The following is a 14,855-nucleotide window of genomic DNA, read 5'->3' on the forward strand; positions in this document are numbered from 1 at the left end:
TCGGGACGCCGCATTCAAAGGGGGGGGTGATGTCAGGGGAACCCCCGCTTCGGCCTCCTTCGGACCCTCCGAACGCATCCGACCGGCGCCCCCTCGGACGCTCCGACCCACCCCGACCATCGTCCACGGCCTCCTTCGCCCGCACAATCACCGATCCGTCAAGACCCTCCCAACGATCACCTTGGGACAGAGCCTGCGACGCCGCTCAGGCCTTCTGCGCTCTACGCCGGCAGTTACGGACGACCAGTATATAGGTTGGCGCCCTAGCAGGCGGACCCTTAGAGTTTCTTCTCTTTGGATCCTCCCCTGCTAGGTCGGTCCCTCCGTGTATTTCCTGTAGTCTTATTCACGCTTTGGATCCTCCCCTGCTAGGCTTTCGTCGGAGTCTCCAGGGTTGCCCTTACAAGTATGCTGTGACTGAAGAAGACTATACTCTGCTTTCAGAGCGTTTCTGGGATAAACTGTCTGCTGAAGAGCGTGCTACTTTCAGTGATGTTATTCACTTGCTGCCAACTCATAAACTTGTTGAAGATGCCAATCTTCGAAATTTGGCAAAACTCAATAAACCTATAGTTCGGTGTAAAGCTACACACCATCGGATAAACAAGGCTTTGTCAAAGAAAGGATCTCCTGAAGATGCAGAAGGGTTACATCCTATGATTCTCCTCTCAGAGGGTGCAAAGGTTATGATCACTAGAAATATGTGGACTTCTAAGGGATTAGTGAATGGTGCACAAGGCACTGTCCAGAAGATTTGTTATGCCTCTAATGCAGATCCTCAAAAGGACCTTCCAGCAGTGGTATTTATTTCTTGTCCTGATTACTCAGGTATATTGCACAGTAATATTCTTGTAAACTCTTTCTTAATGTGATTATAGGCCCTCAAACTCCAGGTTGGACAGGCATTGATCCTTCTTGGGTGCCTATTACTCCTGTAACAACAAATTGGGAAACCAATGGTACTCCCTGTTCTAGAACCCAGTTTCCTTTAGCTTTAGCTTGGGCTATCACAATTCACAAAAGCCAGGGCCTGACACTTTTGAAAGCTGTCATTGAACTTGGTCCTAAAGACTTTTCCCCAGGATTATCATTTGTTGCCATATCACGAGTCAAGACCTTGGATGGAATAGCTTTCAAGTCTAGGTTCCCTTTGTCTAGGTTACAACGGCCAGAAGATACAGATACTTCACGTATGTTGAAGGCTGATATAGAAAGAAGAGCAGCCCTTGGATTCACCCTCAATGATTATGGTATGAATTTGGATGAATATGTATTTAATGATTAGTAATTCAGTTGTATTAACATATATATTTTTGCTTTTGCTTGGATTTGGCGAGCTCCCCCCTCTCATGTGAACCATTGTTCACATAAACATATTTAACCAAGAGCAACTCGAAGCACCCACAATCCAAAAATTTTTCATGGCATCGCTGGCGGGGCTACGATCAATTCGTATATTGACCGACAAAAAGCAATAATGATATTTGGTGAAGCTCGAAAACGCGCGAGCTCTTCGCGTACAAGTATACTACACTATGGCGAGGAGATTGCGTTGAGGGTTTGTAGCTATAGTCCGTAGATCAAGAAGAAGACACCAGACGACAACAATGGCAATGGAGTGGGAGTGTGATGAAATGCGGTCTATGAAAGTTGACCAATGCAGCGAAGCAGCCGATGCGATGGGTTGAGCACATCTACGAAGTGGAGGGAACATATATATAGAACGGAGGGAGGCAGGTAAGTACACAAAGCGAGGGGACGAATAAATATCAGCGATGATACAATTTGGGTTTTCAGTTCGACTTTGCGGGGGGAGACGATGCAGTTGGTGTTGATGTTGTGGTCGTATAGTGGTCGTCATTCATCTCGGAGGGCGAAAGCGGCCGAGCCCAGCTCAGCATCTAGTAGTGCATGCCGCCACCCTCGTAAATGTCGTCGTAAGGCATCATGGGAGGATGGGCTCCAAGCATCCCAAACACCTCGTTGTCCGCAGGCAGCATTGGAGGGTGGAGCCCACTCTGGTTCTGGAGGTACCCCGTGTTGGTAAAGAAGCTCTCCTGGACCATCATCGGCGGGTGCAGATACTCCAGCGACTCCTCGGACGTTGACGGAAGCATAGGCGGGTGGAGTTGCTCGTGATGCCAGAACGTCCCCGACGATGTGGTCGTCGTCGTTGTCTGTTTGCCGCCATCGCCGTTGTACCCTACGTTGGGGAAGCGGCTGAAGGGGAATTCGGAGGAGAATTGGGAAGACGAGACACCGCTCGTGTAGCCATCCGTGTAAGACGAGTAGCTTGTCGCGCTTGACGGGGGCTCGGAAGCAGAGTCAACACTCATGCGACGACGCTTGTTGGCTCGAATGCTAGTGTCCGCGTCGGCAGCAACATCAACGCTGGCAAATGGCAAAGCATCGTTGAATGCAGCCTCATGGAACGAGAAGGGGTTGACGAAACGAGGCCTGACGGGTTTGGCTTCTGAGCTCTCAGGCGAAGTGTCGGCTGAAAGGACTGGCGAAGAGCGTCCAGCTGAACCGGAACTTGAGGAAGATGCCCCGGGAGCTGGTGAAGCACGGCGACTGACACCAGGACTGGCCGTAGGCGTTTCTGCCGAGGCCACGGCCCCTCCCCGACGAGCATCATGTCGAGAACGTTTGCGGATGACATCGCTCTTCATGGAAATAGGTCGAGCAGAACCATGAAGCTTGTAGTAGAGGCCACAAGCATTGCAAACAGTCTTGCCCTCGTCGTCTTTTCGCCACAATGGAGTAGCCGTAGTATGGCAATTGTAACATTGGGCTGCTAAGCAACTTAGTACTCGATCAAAGAAACAGATATTTTACTCACCCATGATATCAACGGTTTCCGAGCGGACTGACTGTCCGCGGCCTTCTCCTCCGCCACTATTCCTCATCGTCTTGGGACGAGGTCGTTTGTGCTGTTGTTAATCGTCAATAATGTTAGCGGTCGCAGGATGAAAACTCACCAGCTTGCAATAGAGACCACATGCATTACAATTGAGCTCATCGTTCAATCCACGACGCCACAAGGGGGTATGGGTAGCACCACAGTTGCTACACTCAGCCTTGACACCCCCAGGGGCAGTGTGGTTAGCGCCAACGCCCGGAATAGGTGCCTGAACGGGCGGTCTGGCCGATGCAGGGACCCGAACACTCAAAACCGGCCGCTTCGTCTGAGGAACCGAAGTCGTCGGAGTTTGCGAGGCAGTTGGTCGACGGGGGGCACTGTTATTCGTGCTACGACCTCGAGAACCAGTAGTTCCCGACCGAGGACGGGCGCGGGCTCGAGCAGAAGATGCTGATTGGTCGTAGAAATCACTGTCTGCCGAGTCATCCCCACCATCATCAGAAGAATCGTCTTCGTCGACAGCTGCAGATGAGCGCTTTGCTGAAACTGACGATGTGTTTTTGTGACTGGCCTTCTTGCTGCTGGTGGCGGCGACAGGAGCAGAGACGGTGCGAAGCGGGGGGAGAATAGCCGAAATGCTACTTGTGCCATCCATCGCGTCGTCCTCAAGCTCGGACATGAAATAGGCGTTGGGCGACAGATGTGGGGAGCGAAGGGCGGAGCTGTGGGTAGGAGTAGCGGCAGACAATGACTCGTGTTTGGGTTGGGGACCAAACGCAGCATGAGGATCGAGAGTCAAAGGGAGAGGAGAAGGGTCATTGGGGCCGGGAGAAGGTCCAAACATCGGGAAAGTGAGGCCAAACCCGTTGGCAGGGTCAAAAGTGCCGCCACGCATAAGCTCATCCCACGACCAGGACTGGACAGGATGGACGCTAGGAACATCTGAATTGTAGTTGGTGGCCTCGTCATTAGTAGATGAGTCCTGCTCGTGTTCGATATCCGACGCATCAACGTCGGCGTTGAGAAGTTCGTCGAGAGGCAGTTCAATGGTGGGGCGGGAAATGCGCATATCTCCTGGAGAGTTACTGCCGTAAGGCAAATGAGCATCGCCGTAGTTCATGCGGGGAGCGAGGGATGACTGGGTGGTAGCAAGTAGCGCCTCGGGGCCAAACGAGTTGCTGAATAGAGTCGGGAGTCGCACAGCAGTCCCTTCTCCAAGCTTGCGTTTCGCACCGGCATGGGTCGTGGTGTTAGTCGTATTTTTCGTGACAGAAGTCGTAGAAGCAGAGTTAGAAACAGGCTCGACAGCAAAGGTGAATTGCATGCGCTGGATGATATGGTCGGGAGTGTTGGCATGGGCTTCGCGTACCCTTTCTTTCTCAGTCGCACGTTGACGAATGAGGTCGGTAGAAGGGTTGCGCTGAAACGCTGGCGCCGAAAGCTCTTCAATGCTCCTGAAACCCAGTCAATAACTGTTGACTCAAAGAAAGGCTATTCATGCCAGGAAAAGGAAAAGGATGGGGCATGGGGAAGGGAAGAGGGAATGGTGGTTGCTGCTGTTGACGGTTGACGGTCGTTTTTCCCAAGGGAACAAGCGACACGAATGATAAGCGAGAACGACTCATTAACAGACGCGACGCGTTCAGAAAAGGCGGAGACTCCGACGTGAACGAAAAGGAGTACATAGCACACTCACCGGCCCTTTTCCTTGTCGAGTTTGTCGCCCATGCACTTGGAGAGTTTTTTGAACTCGCGTTTTGACTTGGCATTGTCCGTATCGACCATGAGATTCTGGAGGTGCCATAGCCTACGAAAAGAGTCGGTCACGTAGAGAAAAAACTACTAAGGTTTCACATACCGCCACGACAAGTTCTCGAGCCTTTGGCCCTGCTCGAGGTAGCTAGCGACCTTCGTACAGACCTTTGTGGACGAAATCAGTAAGCAGGGAGCGAAAGAAAAGAGAATGAGCTAACCTTCCAGGTCTTGGTCAACGACTCGGCGTCGCCGAGGTTGCTGAACGCAACGAAGGACTTGTTACCCTGGTGAGGTTGGAAGGAAAGGAGGGAGGGAAGCGAAAGTCAGCGTCTATGAAGCGTCAATGGGGAGAGACCGACGTACTTTGAACTTGAGGTTGAGGATAGAGGGCATTCACTGGGAGGCAGACGATGGTGGACACTGAAGAAAACGGAAAACAGATCAGACGATGACTTATAAGGCGGTAATTCGCGATGGCACGTTGCAACTTATGACTAGTTCTACCGCTCTTTCGCTTCCATTTAGTTATATATTCCTCCGAACGCTTCCGTTGCCACCGCTGCTCGGCTTGGTCGTCGCTCAATGCCTTACTAAATGACTTGCGGTCGCTGTAGACCTCGATGAGCTCAAACACAATCGAGATCAGCCTCATGGTCCGTAAGCAGATCTCAGAAATGAAAGAGCTTCGGCAACAAGGGTTAAGGGTATTGTTTCTTAGCGAGTGCCTCGAGGCACACGCTCGTGATGCAAATCGGCACGGATTCCCGCTGTAACGACCGTTCACCAAGGTTCACCAAAGGTACATTTCACAGGGAAACTCAATCATCGTCGGAGCTTGCTACAAGCCTCCGCATTTTTTATCTACGCGATTATTCAATCAGTGCGGTGTCACAACTAGGCTTTGACCCTTGGGTTGTTCCCTCATACCTAAATCAGACGGCAGTCGACTCGCTACTGGCCCTTGATATCCGTCGAATTGGAAGAGACAAGCCAATGCGACACTCCATGTCATCGGCGGCCATTCAACGGCCTTTCCGTAGTGCATACGTAGTCATATTCGCAGGCACCACCCACTGGCTCCAACTCGTTGTTCGAGTTGGGCTTCTTAAGTCTCGACTCCCAGTATCGCTCACTATCCCACGCCAACCTCGTTCACCAAGAGAAGCGGAGAAAGGAGGAGCCCGTCAGTACTCGAAGGCTTGTGGGTGTCAGGGATCACTACCCAAAGGTCGCCATGCTGTTCGGGTATTCAGTTGTGTCCATTGATTAGCTGTAGGCCGTAACCTCCTGCGGTAGAACACACTCTATTAGCGCTTGCATCTGCCTTATGCATATGCAGCTCGGCAAGATCGGTGTAATTTCTCTTTATCTAATCTCGAAGCAAAACATCTGAAATAATTTGACATCAATGGGGATAAGCAGCCGGTTCGTCCGGACCGCCACATCTTCTCGTCTTCGCGTCTTGTTGGGGAAGCCAGGGGAAGCCGCACTATCCATATGCTGGGCACCCTCTTCCCGCGGTTGATAATGAGTGACACGTTCGCGAAGGACTGCCGAAAAGCAATGAACGGGTCACATGTTTACTCCCTCATCAGCAATCTCCCATTTCACTTCAACCACTTCTCTGAAGTCGTGTCAAGAGAAGAGGAGCTATACCCCAAAGGTCGGAGCCCAGAAGCATGCTTTCCTGTGTTGTGCGATGGCGATGGCGTGCTCGAAACACAAAGCAAGGGTTTTCCGTGATTGATGCGAAAGTAACTCGGCCCGATCGTCCGATTAGCACGCGCACACGTGACCGTGTCCGCCATGATACGCAGCTTGACAAATTTGCGGCCCTGACCATCAGGACCGAAAGCTCAATGACATGGTGCATAGACCTGATGGATTTGCATTGGCATCAGACACTGTAGACCCATATACTTACAGTCATGCCATTTGTGGGAACTTGAATGTGAGGTGTGGACTTGAAGTCATTTGCTACCTAGCACTAGGCAATGTTGTATGTACATATTGGCAACCTACAACTTGGTCAAGAAAGAGAAAAAAATAGGAATTGCGACTTCAAGCAGATTGTCACAGTAATGATTGATGAGTCGAATACAAATTGGTATTTACAGGCGGTCCGCTCCCATATAAGACCCCCTTTTGCCCAACCGCACATGGGCATTTGGCACAGTTGGTAGCGCGTACGCTTCGCATGCGTAAGGTCGTCGGTTCAAACCCGACAATGTCCACATTTTACTTCACGTACCTCAATGTATCTTTTTGACTGTTTCCGCTCTCACAGTGCCAAGTTTTACCTTTTTTTATTTTACTTGAGCAAGCTCTATCTAATCCTTTGCTCTCACGTTGTTAACAGGTTAACACTTCAAGTTATCGGTTGTCGACCCTCAACTTTTTGCCTAACATTTATTTGAGGTGTTATCCGCACCACGATCACCGATATACCACGGACCCACAAACTACTGACATGATGGCGCGGACAAACCCGAGCGCCCAGAGCATCTGGTTCCGAACCGGAATCACACTACTTCACGGAGTTGAATACCGAACGCCACTAGCAAGTCCTTGGTCAAGGAACCCTTCGCCCAACGCAACGCAGCAAGTGCATGTCTATGGCTTCTTTACATCTGCGACCAGGTCCGCAGGCTCAGGGCTGCGTCATTCTCCGAATTACACTGGTGACTGCGGCGAGTCGGCTTCTCGCTCCAAATGGGCGTCCAGCGGCGATTCACCGCTTATCGCTAAGTCTGAGCTGCTATTCGTCAAGCCGGGCGAGTTCCTGGGTCAAAACCACCCAACTGGTCATATCTTGCCGCATTGTCGGACACAAATTGCTCAGGCTAGTGCCAGCAAGACGAACGTGTTACCCACCGGGTTACCACGCATGCAATCTCCGTTCCAGAACTAAGATCGAACAGCCAGCTTCCGAGATTCCGCGACCTGTCTGTTGCTGGCTGAAAACGGGGTTATCCCACTTTGATAGCTGACGACATTCTTATCGAATCAGTACTCGCCTTCTCAGGATGTCAAGCGGGTATTCAACCCGGTGGCTGGGTTGAGTGTGGGGAATCAAGGTTGCAAAATTAAACACGTCGTCCAGGCCCTCGATCGTGATCGTATTCTCGCGTTTATCTCTTCTCCAAGCGCATGAAAGATTGCGATTTCCAGGCCGGCAGTGTTGCTGGCCTCAAACAATGTCAGCCCTCGAGCTGAACCGTGATCCTCGCCTCCCAGAAGAAATGCTGAGCCATTAGTATAATGGCGGGTGCTGAGGCCAACATCCAAGCTATTAATATTCGATTTCAAGCTCTCTGGAAGCCACATCGTACGTATTCAGTCCACCGGGGCAGGTCAAGAAAGGAAAACTTCCTCATAAGTGCGCGCGTTCACAAGCACTTTGCAAGTTATCGATCATCGATCCTTCGGCGACTCGACATTTGTGTGAGCAGAAAACGGTGTGTTGCTCACGAAGGGCGCTCGCTAGTGGTAGCAGAAGTCAATGCACAAGGCACGCTGACACGTTTTGTTATAAGACGTTGCCCTTCAATAAAATCAGCTTCTAGTGCTTGCGAATGGAGCCTGAATTCACCACCAGCTTGTTACGCCTATCAGTTTATGCAAAGAGATGGCCGTTATTCGCGTGTTTAGCGTGCGGTACACACCGAGGGTCTGAGACGTGGCAGGCGGCCGTTGACTTGCTGACTCGGATTCACCTGAGGCCCTGGCATTGAAGAAGCCACGCAGCAGTCACCAACATTACGCCGGTCTGATTAACTTGATGAGCCTGGAGATTTCCGAACCGAAAGCTATGGCCTACTTAGGAGGCTAGTATCAAGTTTGAGCCATGGCTGAGACGGGCCTTACTCGAAAGTAGCCGCGGCGATTGCGTGCCGCAAGCGTGCCGAGCTAGAGTGCAAGCTTCAGCCATGGTATAAGTATGAGAGGAATCTGAATTTCCCTGAGTTTCGAAGGTGAACCCGTGTCGTCAGAGAATAAACTGAGAACATGGCAGCTTGAGGCAAATTTGTGACAAAACGTCACACGGCCACCTACTAACGTCACATACTTCGAACTACTTAAACTTCGTCGCCCCGAATTGACGTTCGAGGCAGGGTCACTTTTCCAATGAGGCAAGATAATTTAAAACATGTAATAGAAGCGATTGACCTTTCGTGACGCTATAATTCGGGTCCTGGACTCTGAGATAAGTAGGATAGGATTAGGTGTAGCGAACAACTTGTTGCTGACTAAGTTCAAAAAGTCTGATCCTGGATCCGGCGTTCTGCCATGGAAGCCCAAGACTTTCCTTTGACGGTGATACCAACAGCTTCCTATACATAGGACTGCGCAGAATGATTCAGGACCCACATTAGTTGACGGCTGCTGTAGACCGAATCAATTTACTCCTATTGCTCTTTCTGCAATGCTTGCGCTTCACAGAATGCTTTTGCGGGCCTGTCTGGGCAAGCCAAGGCTGTCGTTTGTGCCAGGATTTCAAATCGATCTGACGTACTTAAGGCCCCATGACCCCGTTCCCGCTTTCCCCAGAACTGTGACGGTCGTGACACTTCCTTCTCTTCATGTCGAACATCACAACGAAGACGAACCGGCCAGGTTATTATGGCAAGGGCTCTGTTGAAGTTGCTCCCCCAGTCGCCGACAACGAAGGACCGATCCGTCGCTCAGCAATCAGCGCCGAGTCACTGGTCGAGCCCCCCTTTCTCGGTATCGAAACCGTATACGAGCTCGTTCAATATTGCGCCAAGACTCACGGCAACCGCAACGCAGTTGGCTGGAGGGACATTGTCAACACTATTGAAGAGGAGAAAGATGTGAAGAAAGTCGTCGACGGCAAAGAGATAACGGAGAAGAAGAAGTGGAAATACTTCCAACTTAGCGACTACAAGTACCTTACTTTCGTGGGGCTACTCGAAGCAGTCGATGAAGTCGCTCGCGGGCTAGTCGACATGGGAGTGACCACGGACGACATCTTCAACATTTACGCTCAGACGAGGTGTGTCTTCTGTTTTGTTTTCTTCTTCTTGTTTTCCTTCCCGGTGTTTCAGCAGCCGATGTGACTTATTCATGCATGGGCCGTGCTCAAAAATGTTCTTTGAGCCTTCGTCGCTGGTCCATGACTATGCCTCGTGTTATTAACCCCAAAGCTCATTACTTTCTCTTTGGGGTTGCGTCCTCAGCGACGTCATCCCGTTTCGGCTGTCTTCCAGGCTACTTATGCATGTTGCAGTCTCAACTGGCAGCTGATGCAAAATGCTTGCTCTTCCATCTCTACAACAATTGCGACGGCATACGACACCCTTGGTCCTGCTGGATTAACCCATTCCTTAAACGAGCCCCACTGTGTTGGCATCTTCACCAATGCCGAACTACTTCCTACCCTCGTCAAGGTCCTTCCCGATACCCCTTCCATCAAATATGTCGTTTTCGATGGAGAACCATCTTCTAAAGTCCTCAGCGCAATTTCTGAGGTCCGCTCGGATGTCAAGGTTCTTAGTCTTGACGAGATTCGCGCGCGGGGCAAAACTTTACCAATGTCCCTGGTCGAAGGTCGCCGACCAAAATCCGACACTGTCAGTTGCATTATGTACACCTCTGGTTCCACTGGTCCCCCGAAAGGTGTCGTCATTACCCACCGCAATCTCATCGCTTCGGTTGCTGGAGTTCATAAGCTCCTCGGCCACCACTTGACGGAAGACGACGCTTTTCTTGCTTATCTTCCTCTCGCCCACATTCTTGAGTACATTGTCGAGATGATCATGCTTGTTGCGGGCATGCCTCTTGGGTTTGGGCGTGTCAAGACGCTTACGGACGCGAGCGTGCGAAACTGCGATGGTGACATCAAAGCTTTCCGTCCAAGCATTATGGTCGGTGTGCCTGCTGTTTGGGAAACTATTCGCAAGGGAATCGTCGGCAAGGTCCAGGCTGGAGGGGCAATCCGAAGCAGTGTGTTCCGGGGCGCAGTCGAAGCGAAAAAAAGAGCGATGCCCGGGTTGTCCCAACTTGCTGACAATGTCATTTTGAGCAGCGTTCGGGCTGCTACAGGTGGTCGCCTTCGTATTGCTATGAGTGGTGGTGCCGCTATCAGCAAAGAAACCCAAGAATTCCTCAGCGTGGCTCTCGTGATGCTTCTGCAAGGTTTGCTGATCGACCGCTGCATATGTCTTTACTGATGCTTTTCAGGCTATGGGATGACTGAGTCTTGCGGTATATGCGCAATCGTGCCCCCGGAATGCTTCCGCTACGATAGCGTCGGTCTCCCAGTCCCCAGTGTTGAAATTAAGGTGCTGCTTCCTTTCCTCTTGTCGCAATGTGGTCTTGAAATCTTTTCAATAGTTCCTTGATGTCCCTGAGGCCGGTTATTTCAGTTGTGGGCGGAACGGAAGCACAGAGGAACGTGGCGAAGTCTGCCTTCGTGGACCTTCCGTTATCTCTGGTTACTACAAACGACCCGACCTCAACTCCGACCCAACCATCTTCCCTGGCGATGGCTGGTTACGAACCGGCGACGTAGGCCGGTGGAACCCCGACGGAACCCTCAGTCTCATCGATCGTATTAAGAACTTGGTGAAACTTGCGGGTGGAGAGGTGCACATGAAAGTTGGCCGTGTTATTTATCTAACTCGCCCCTCCAGTATATCGCTCTGGAACAACTCGAATCAACATACAAGTCCTGCAACCTGGTAGCGAACATCTGCGTTCATGCTACACCAGACGCTAAAGCACCTATTGCACTCATCTTCCCTCACGAATCCAACCTCCGTGCTGCTCTCCGTAACCATAATGACGTTGACGAGAAGCAAGGCATGGCCGACTTGTGCAGCAACCATCACGTATCGGCTCTTGTGCTCAAGGAGTGCAACGTCCTCGGCAAGAAGAACGGGTTCAAGGCGATGGAGACACTGACTGCGGTCATTTTGACACCAGAGGAGTGGACTCCAGAAAATGGACTCGTCACTGCTGCTCAGAAGATTCAGCGGACGGCAATTTCTCGCGCGTTCGACGCGGAGATCAAGGTTTGTGTTCCTAAAAGCTGATACTACGACTGACTACGAAGTACAGGAGGCCTATAAGAACCAGTAGGCAATGAAGCAACGTGATAACGTTGGCAGGGACGGTTTTTGTTTGGTTGTCTTTCTCTTCCTGTTGTACCCTACTTGCGGCATCGATAGATGACCTTAACTACTGAATAGATATGACTTGACGATTCCCCTTTTATCTGTCCACTCAGCCTAACCTTCATACTCATTGGGTATTTTTCACTGTGGTTGTCTGGTCTTGGTTTGGCAGCATATTTTGGCTCTGGGGGCACTTCGACTTGTCGTAGGCTGGACCTCATTGTGGCGCACATTTTGTTTGCAAGCGCCCAATGGAGCCTGGTCGGCTTTGTCACGTGACGTGGCTGGCATATACCCCGTTTCAAGTTTCAATTTCAAGTCTAATTATCTCTCGTTCTCCAGTCTGATAAATATGCGTACTCTACTTGCAGAATAAAACCATATATGATACAACTCCCCAGAGTTCCTCCCCCCGCAATCTCCGTTACTCAAAAGTTTTCTGCTCATTCCCAAGTCAGCGAAGCTTAGAAGCAACCAGACGATACTGACCCTTGCCAAAGAAAAAGCGCGTCGCCTTGGGGTCACTGTATTCATTCGATTTCGTGTGTAAAGCCTTCGCGATGGCTGCAGGGCCGCAGAAGAACTGGACGGGCAATGTCAATGGGGATGAGGGGTAAGGAAACACGCATACCACTCCGACGTCTGATTCTGGATGCTTCTCCGCAATCGAGCCAAATATTCTGTCCCAGTTAGGTCGTCCAAAGTGTGTTGGCGCGCGAAGGGAGGTGATTGCGTCCTTTTCAGCCCCGACATCGTGAACCTGGAATGTACTGAGAAAAAAACTACAAGAGAGCAATGAAGGAACAGACAATGATGTTGTTCATGTCGTCCTCCTTGATGCGCTGTGTCAGGTAGATATTGATCTCAATCCGATTTTGGGTGTCTTGTGTCTCGATCGCGTGCAGCAGGGAGTGGAACCACTCTGCGGTACCAAAGTCCCTGATCACCCATGTAAAGTAAACCTTGGTCGCAGATCAAAAGGAAGATTCTCAAGATAGTAGTACATATGCAGACCTTGGACAGCCGTGTCGCCTTTTCCCCTCCAAAGTTGTTAAGCCGGTACCAAATCGTCTTCAAGATACTGGCTGGCGTCAGAGACAAACCGACAGAAAAAAGGACACTCACGATGCAAACGGTGTCACACCAATACCAGCACCGACAAGCAACACCGTCTCATAGTTCATAAACTCCTCAGAGCACGTCCCGAACGGCCCATCAACCATGATTCGTGGAAGAGGCCGGTTGAGTGCTGGAGTAACCACAGTAGCAGCATCCTTGTCCTTCTTGTCGAAGTTGCAACCGACCGCTTTGGCAAGTGCGGTAGTGAAGTCGCCCTCGACGCGGATGTGGACGGAAATGTAGTCTTCTTGCGGGGCACTGTCATTTGTTGATTAGCACAACGCAAAACAATGCAGCATGTCAACCTAGTCAGGGTGAAAGGGTGCCATTGGAAGTAAGAGATCTCGGGACAGTTGATAAAGATATATTCGCCCGCACGAGTCTTCGTTTTCTCTTTCTTGATTTGCAGCTCCATGACGTTCGAGGGGTGTTGGATAACTTTGGACAAGTATGTTACGTGTCGGGAACGAACCTCGCGCAGAACACGCTCGGAAATCCAGATGATGCCTCCAACGATCCAGTAGCGCTAGATAACAGAAATCAAAGAAGCCCGAGTTCAAACAAAATATACCCACCCAAAAGACGCCGATGGTGTTGTAGGAGCAGAACGGTGGACGGTCGGGCTTGATCATGCAGAACATGCCGTGAAGTTGCCAAAGAATGAAGAAGGGAATGAACAGATGGTGGGTGTACCAGAACTTCTCGAATCCACCATTAGCGATTCGACGACGCTTTTCCATAGCGTAGTAGACCATAATTCCCAAGAACAACAACATTAACCAGCCCGTCCAGAGCGGGCCAATAATGAAGTTCGCAACAACGAAGAACTTGACGCGTTCGCCGGTCGTGGTCGCGGAAGTGTCGGCCATGGTGAGGCGATACAACTAGAAAAAACGTTCAGATACCACTGGAACAAGGCAGAAAAAGCAACATTCGTTGACAACATGAGCTAAAGAACGTTGAGCTTCACCGAAATTAGGGTAGGAAAAGCAACGTTCCTAAAGTATGAACCACCGAGCCTATAAGGATTGACCATCCAGTTGCTTTGTGAAGCGTGATATTTTCGTCGAAAGCAATTACGGAGGCAAGAGGCGTTCGCCTGAGAAGAGATACGAAGTTGCGGCAAACAGGCAACAGAATGTAGATGACATCAATGTGAATGACCAGCGCGGCAGAACGGGCAATCACTACAAAGAGGTTGTTAGCTAAAGGTAGAGAGACAGGGCTGATAACTTACCGAAGGTGGGTCCGAAGGTGGCTCTAGCGCCAGTGAGGTTGTCTTTGAGACTGTAATGGAAGACGGCGAAGATGGCGGCAATGAGATGGAGGATGAGGAAAGCAACGAAGAACAATTTCGTGTTGCCCTCGTTGATCATCCAAATGCTCATTGACTGACCCCATGTCTGTGGAGCCTTAGGTTTCGCGCCCCCAGTCGTTGTTTCGACCCGTTGGAGACCTTGTAGCCGCCGGCGCTCGGTCTTATTGCGCTGCAGATGACCCGCGGAGCTTTTCTTCGCGAGGACGTCCGAATCCATGGCAAGAGCGAGGGAGTGTGTAGGGTCTGTGATGCGACAAGGGAAGCAATGGAAAGAAATTTGGTGAAGGAGAAAGGGAGACCGGCCTGCAGGTCAGACGTATGAGGAGAAAGGGAAGGAGAAAGAAAGAGAAAGGCGATGACAACAAAACACCACAAGTGAAGATATCGCCGCAGCGAGACCCGGCTAAATCCATTGACGACGCTCCGTCATCCAGAAAACAAACACCAGACCCGCCCAGAACGGGTTTGGTATCGACATCGGTTTCCGTGTTTTTGATGGAGTAAGTGGCCCAGTCCTCCAAGTCCAGACTGCGCTGATGGCTAATTAGTCTAGGCTTGCAGCCATTGTCGGTGTCTACGAGGACGTCGGTAAGAAGCTTGGACTTGAAGGTGGGGTAGCAATAAACGAGCACAGACCCAAGTTATCGCGAAAACGGACGTT

The 14,855-nt window shown here is 50.8% G+C and overlaps 3 protein-coding genes across 3 annotated transcripts; 1 reads left to right on the forward strand and 2 right to left on the reverse strand.

The window, feature by feature from the left end:
• Positions 1-1,901: 1,901 nt before the first annotated feature.
• Positions 1,902-5,011, reverse strand: MIND_00974300 (uncharacterized protein; the record flags this gene model as incomplete). The annotated part of the gene is made up of 7 exons (XM_037366354.1): positions 1,902-2,797; positions 2,843-2,933; positions 2,982-4,317; positions 4,560-4,670; positions 4,722-4,783; positions 4,837-4,902; positions 4,982-5,011. 7 exons carry the CDS (start codon positions 5,009-5,011, stop codon positions 1,902-1,904), a joined length of 2,592 nt encoding a protein of 863 aa, XP_037217766.1.
• Positions 5,012-9,201: 4,190 nt separating this feature from the next.
• Positions 9,202-11,722, forward strand: MIND_00974400 (Long-chain-fatty-acid-CoA ligase; the record flags this gene model as incomplete). The annotated part of the gene is made up of 6 exons (XM_037366355.1): positions 9,202-9,635; positions 9,870-10,777; positions 10,823-10,923; positions 10,976-11,227; positions 11,275-11,655; positions 11,702-11,722. 6 exons carry the CDS (start codon positions 9,202-9,204, stop codon positions 11,720-11,722), a joined length of 2,097 nt encoding a protein of 698 aa, XP_037217767.1.
• Positions 11,723-12,185: 463 nt separating this feature from the next.
• Positions 12,186-14,411, reverse strand: MIND_00974500 (FAD-binding FR-type domain-containing protein; the record flags this gene model as incomplete). The annotated part of the gene is made up of 11 exons (XM_037366356.1): positions 12,186-12,196; positions 12,247-12,340; positions 12,389-12,517; positions 12,567-12,719; positions 12,772-12,838; positions 12,883-13,134; positions 13,182-13,402; positions 13,452-13,760; positions 13,808-13,825; positions 13,888-14,063; positions 14,114-14,411. The coding sequence occupies 11 exons, from the start codon at positions 14,409-14,411 to the stop codon at positions 12,186-12,188; spliced, it is 1,728 nt and encodes a 575-aa protein (XP_037217768.1).
• Between the last annotated feature and the right edge of the window lie 444 nt (positions 14,412-14,855).

Source organism: Mycena indigotica (genome assembly GCF_014461135.1).
Source record: "Mycena indigotica strain 171206Taipei chromosome Unknown Mind.scaff0008, whole genome shotgun sequence".
Taxonomy (NCBI): Eukaryota; Fungi; Basidiomycota; class Agaricomycetes; order Agaricales; family Mycenaceae; genus Mycena; species Mycena indigotica.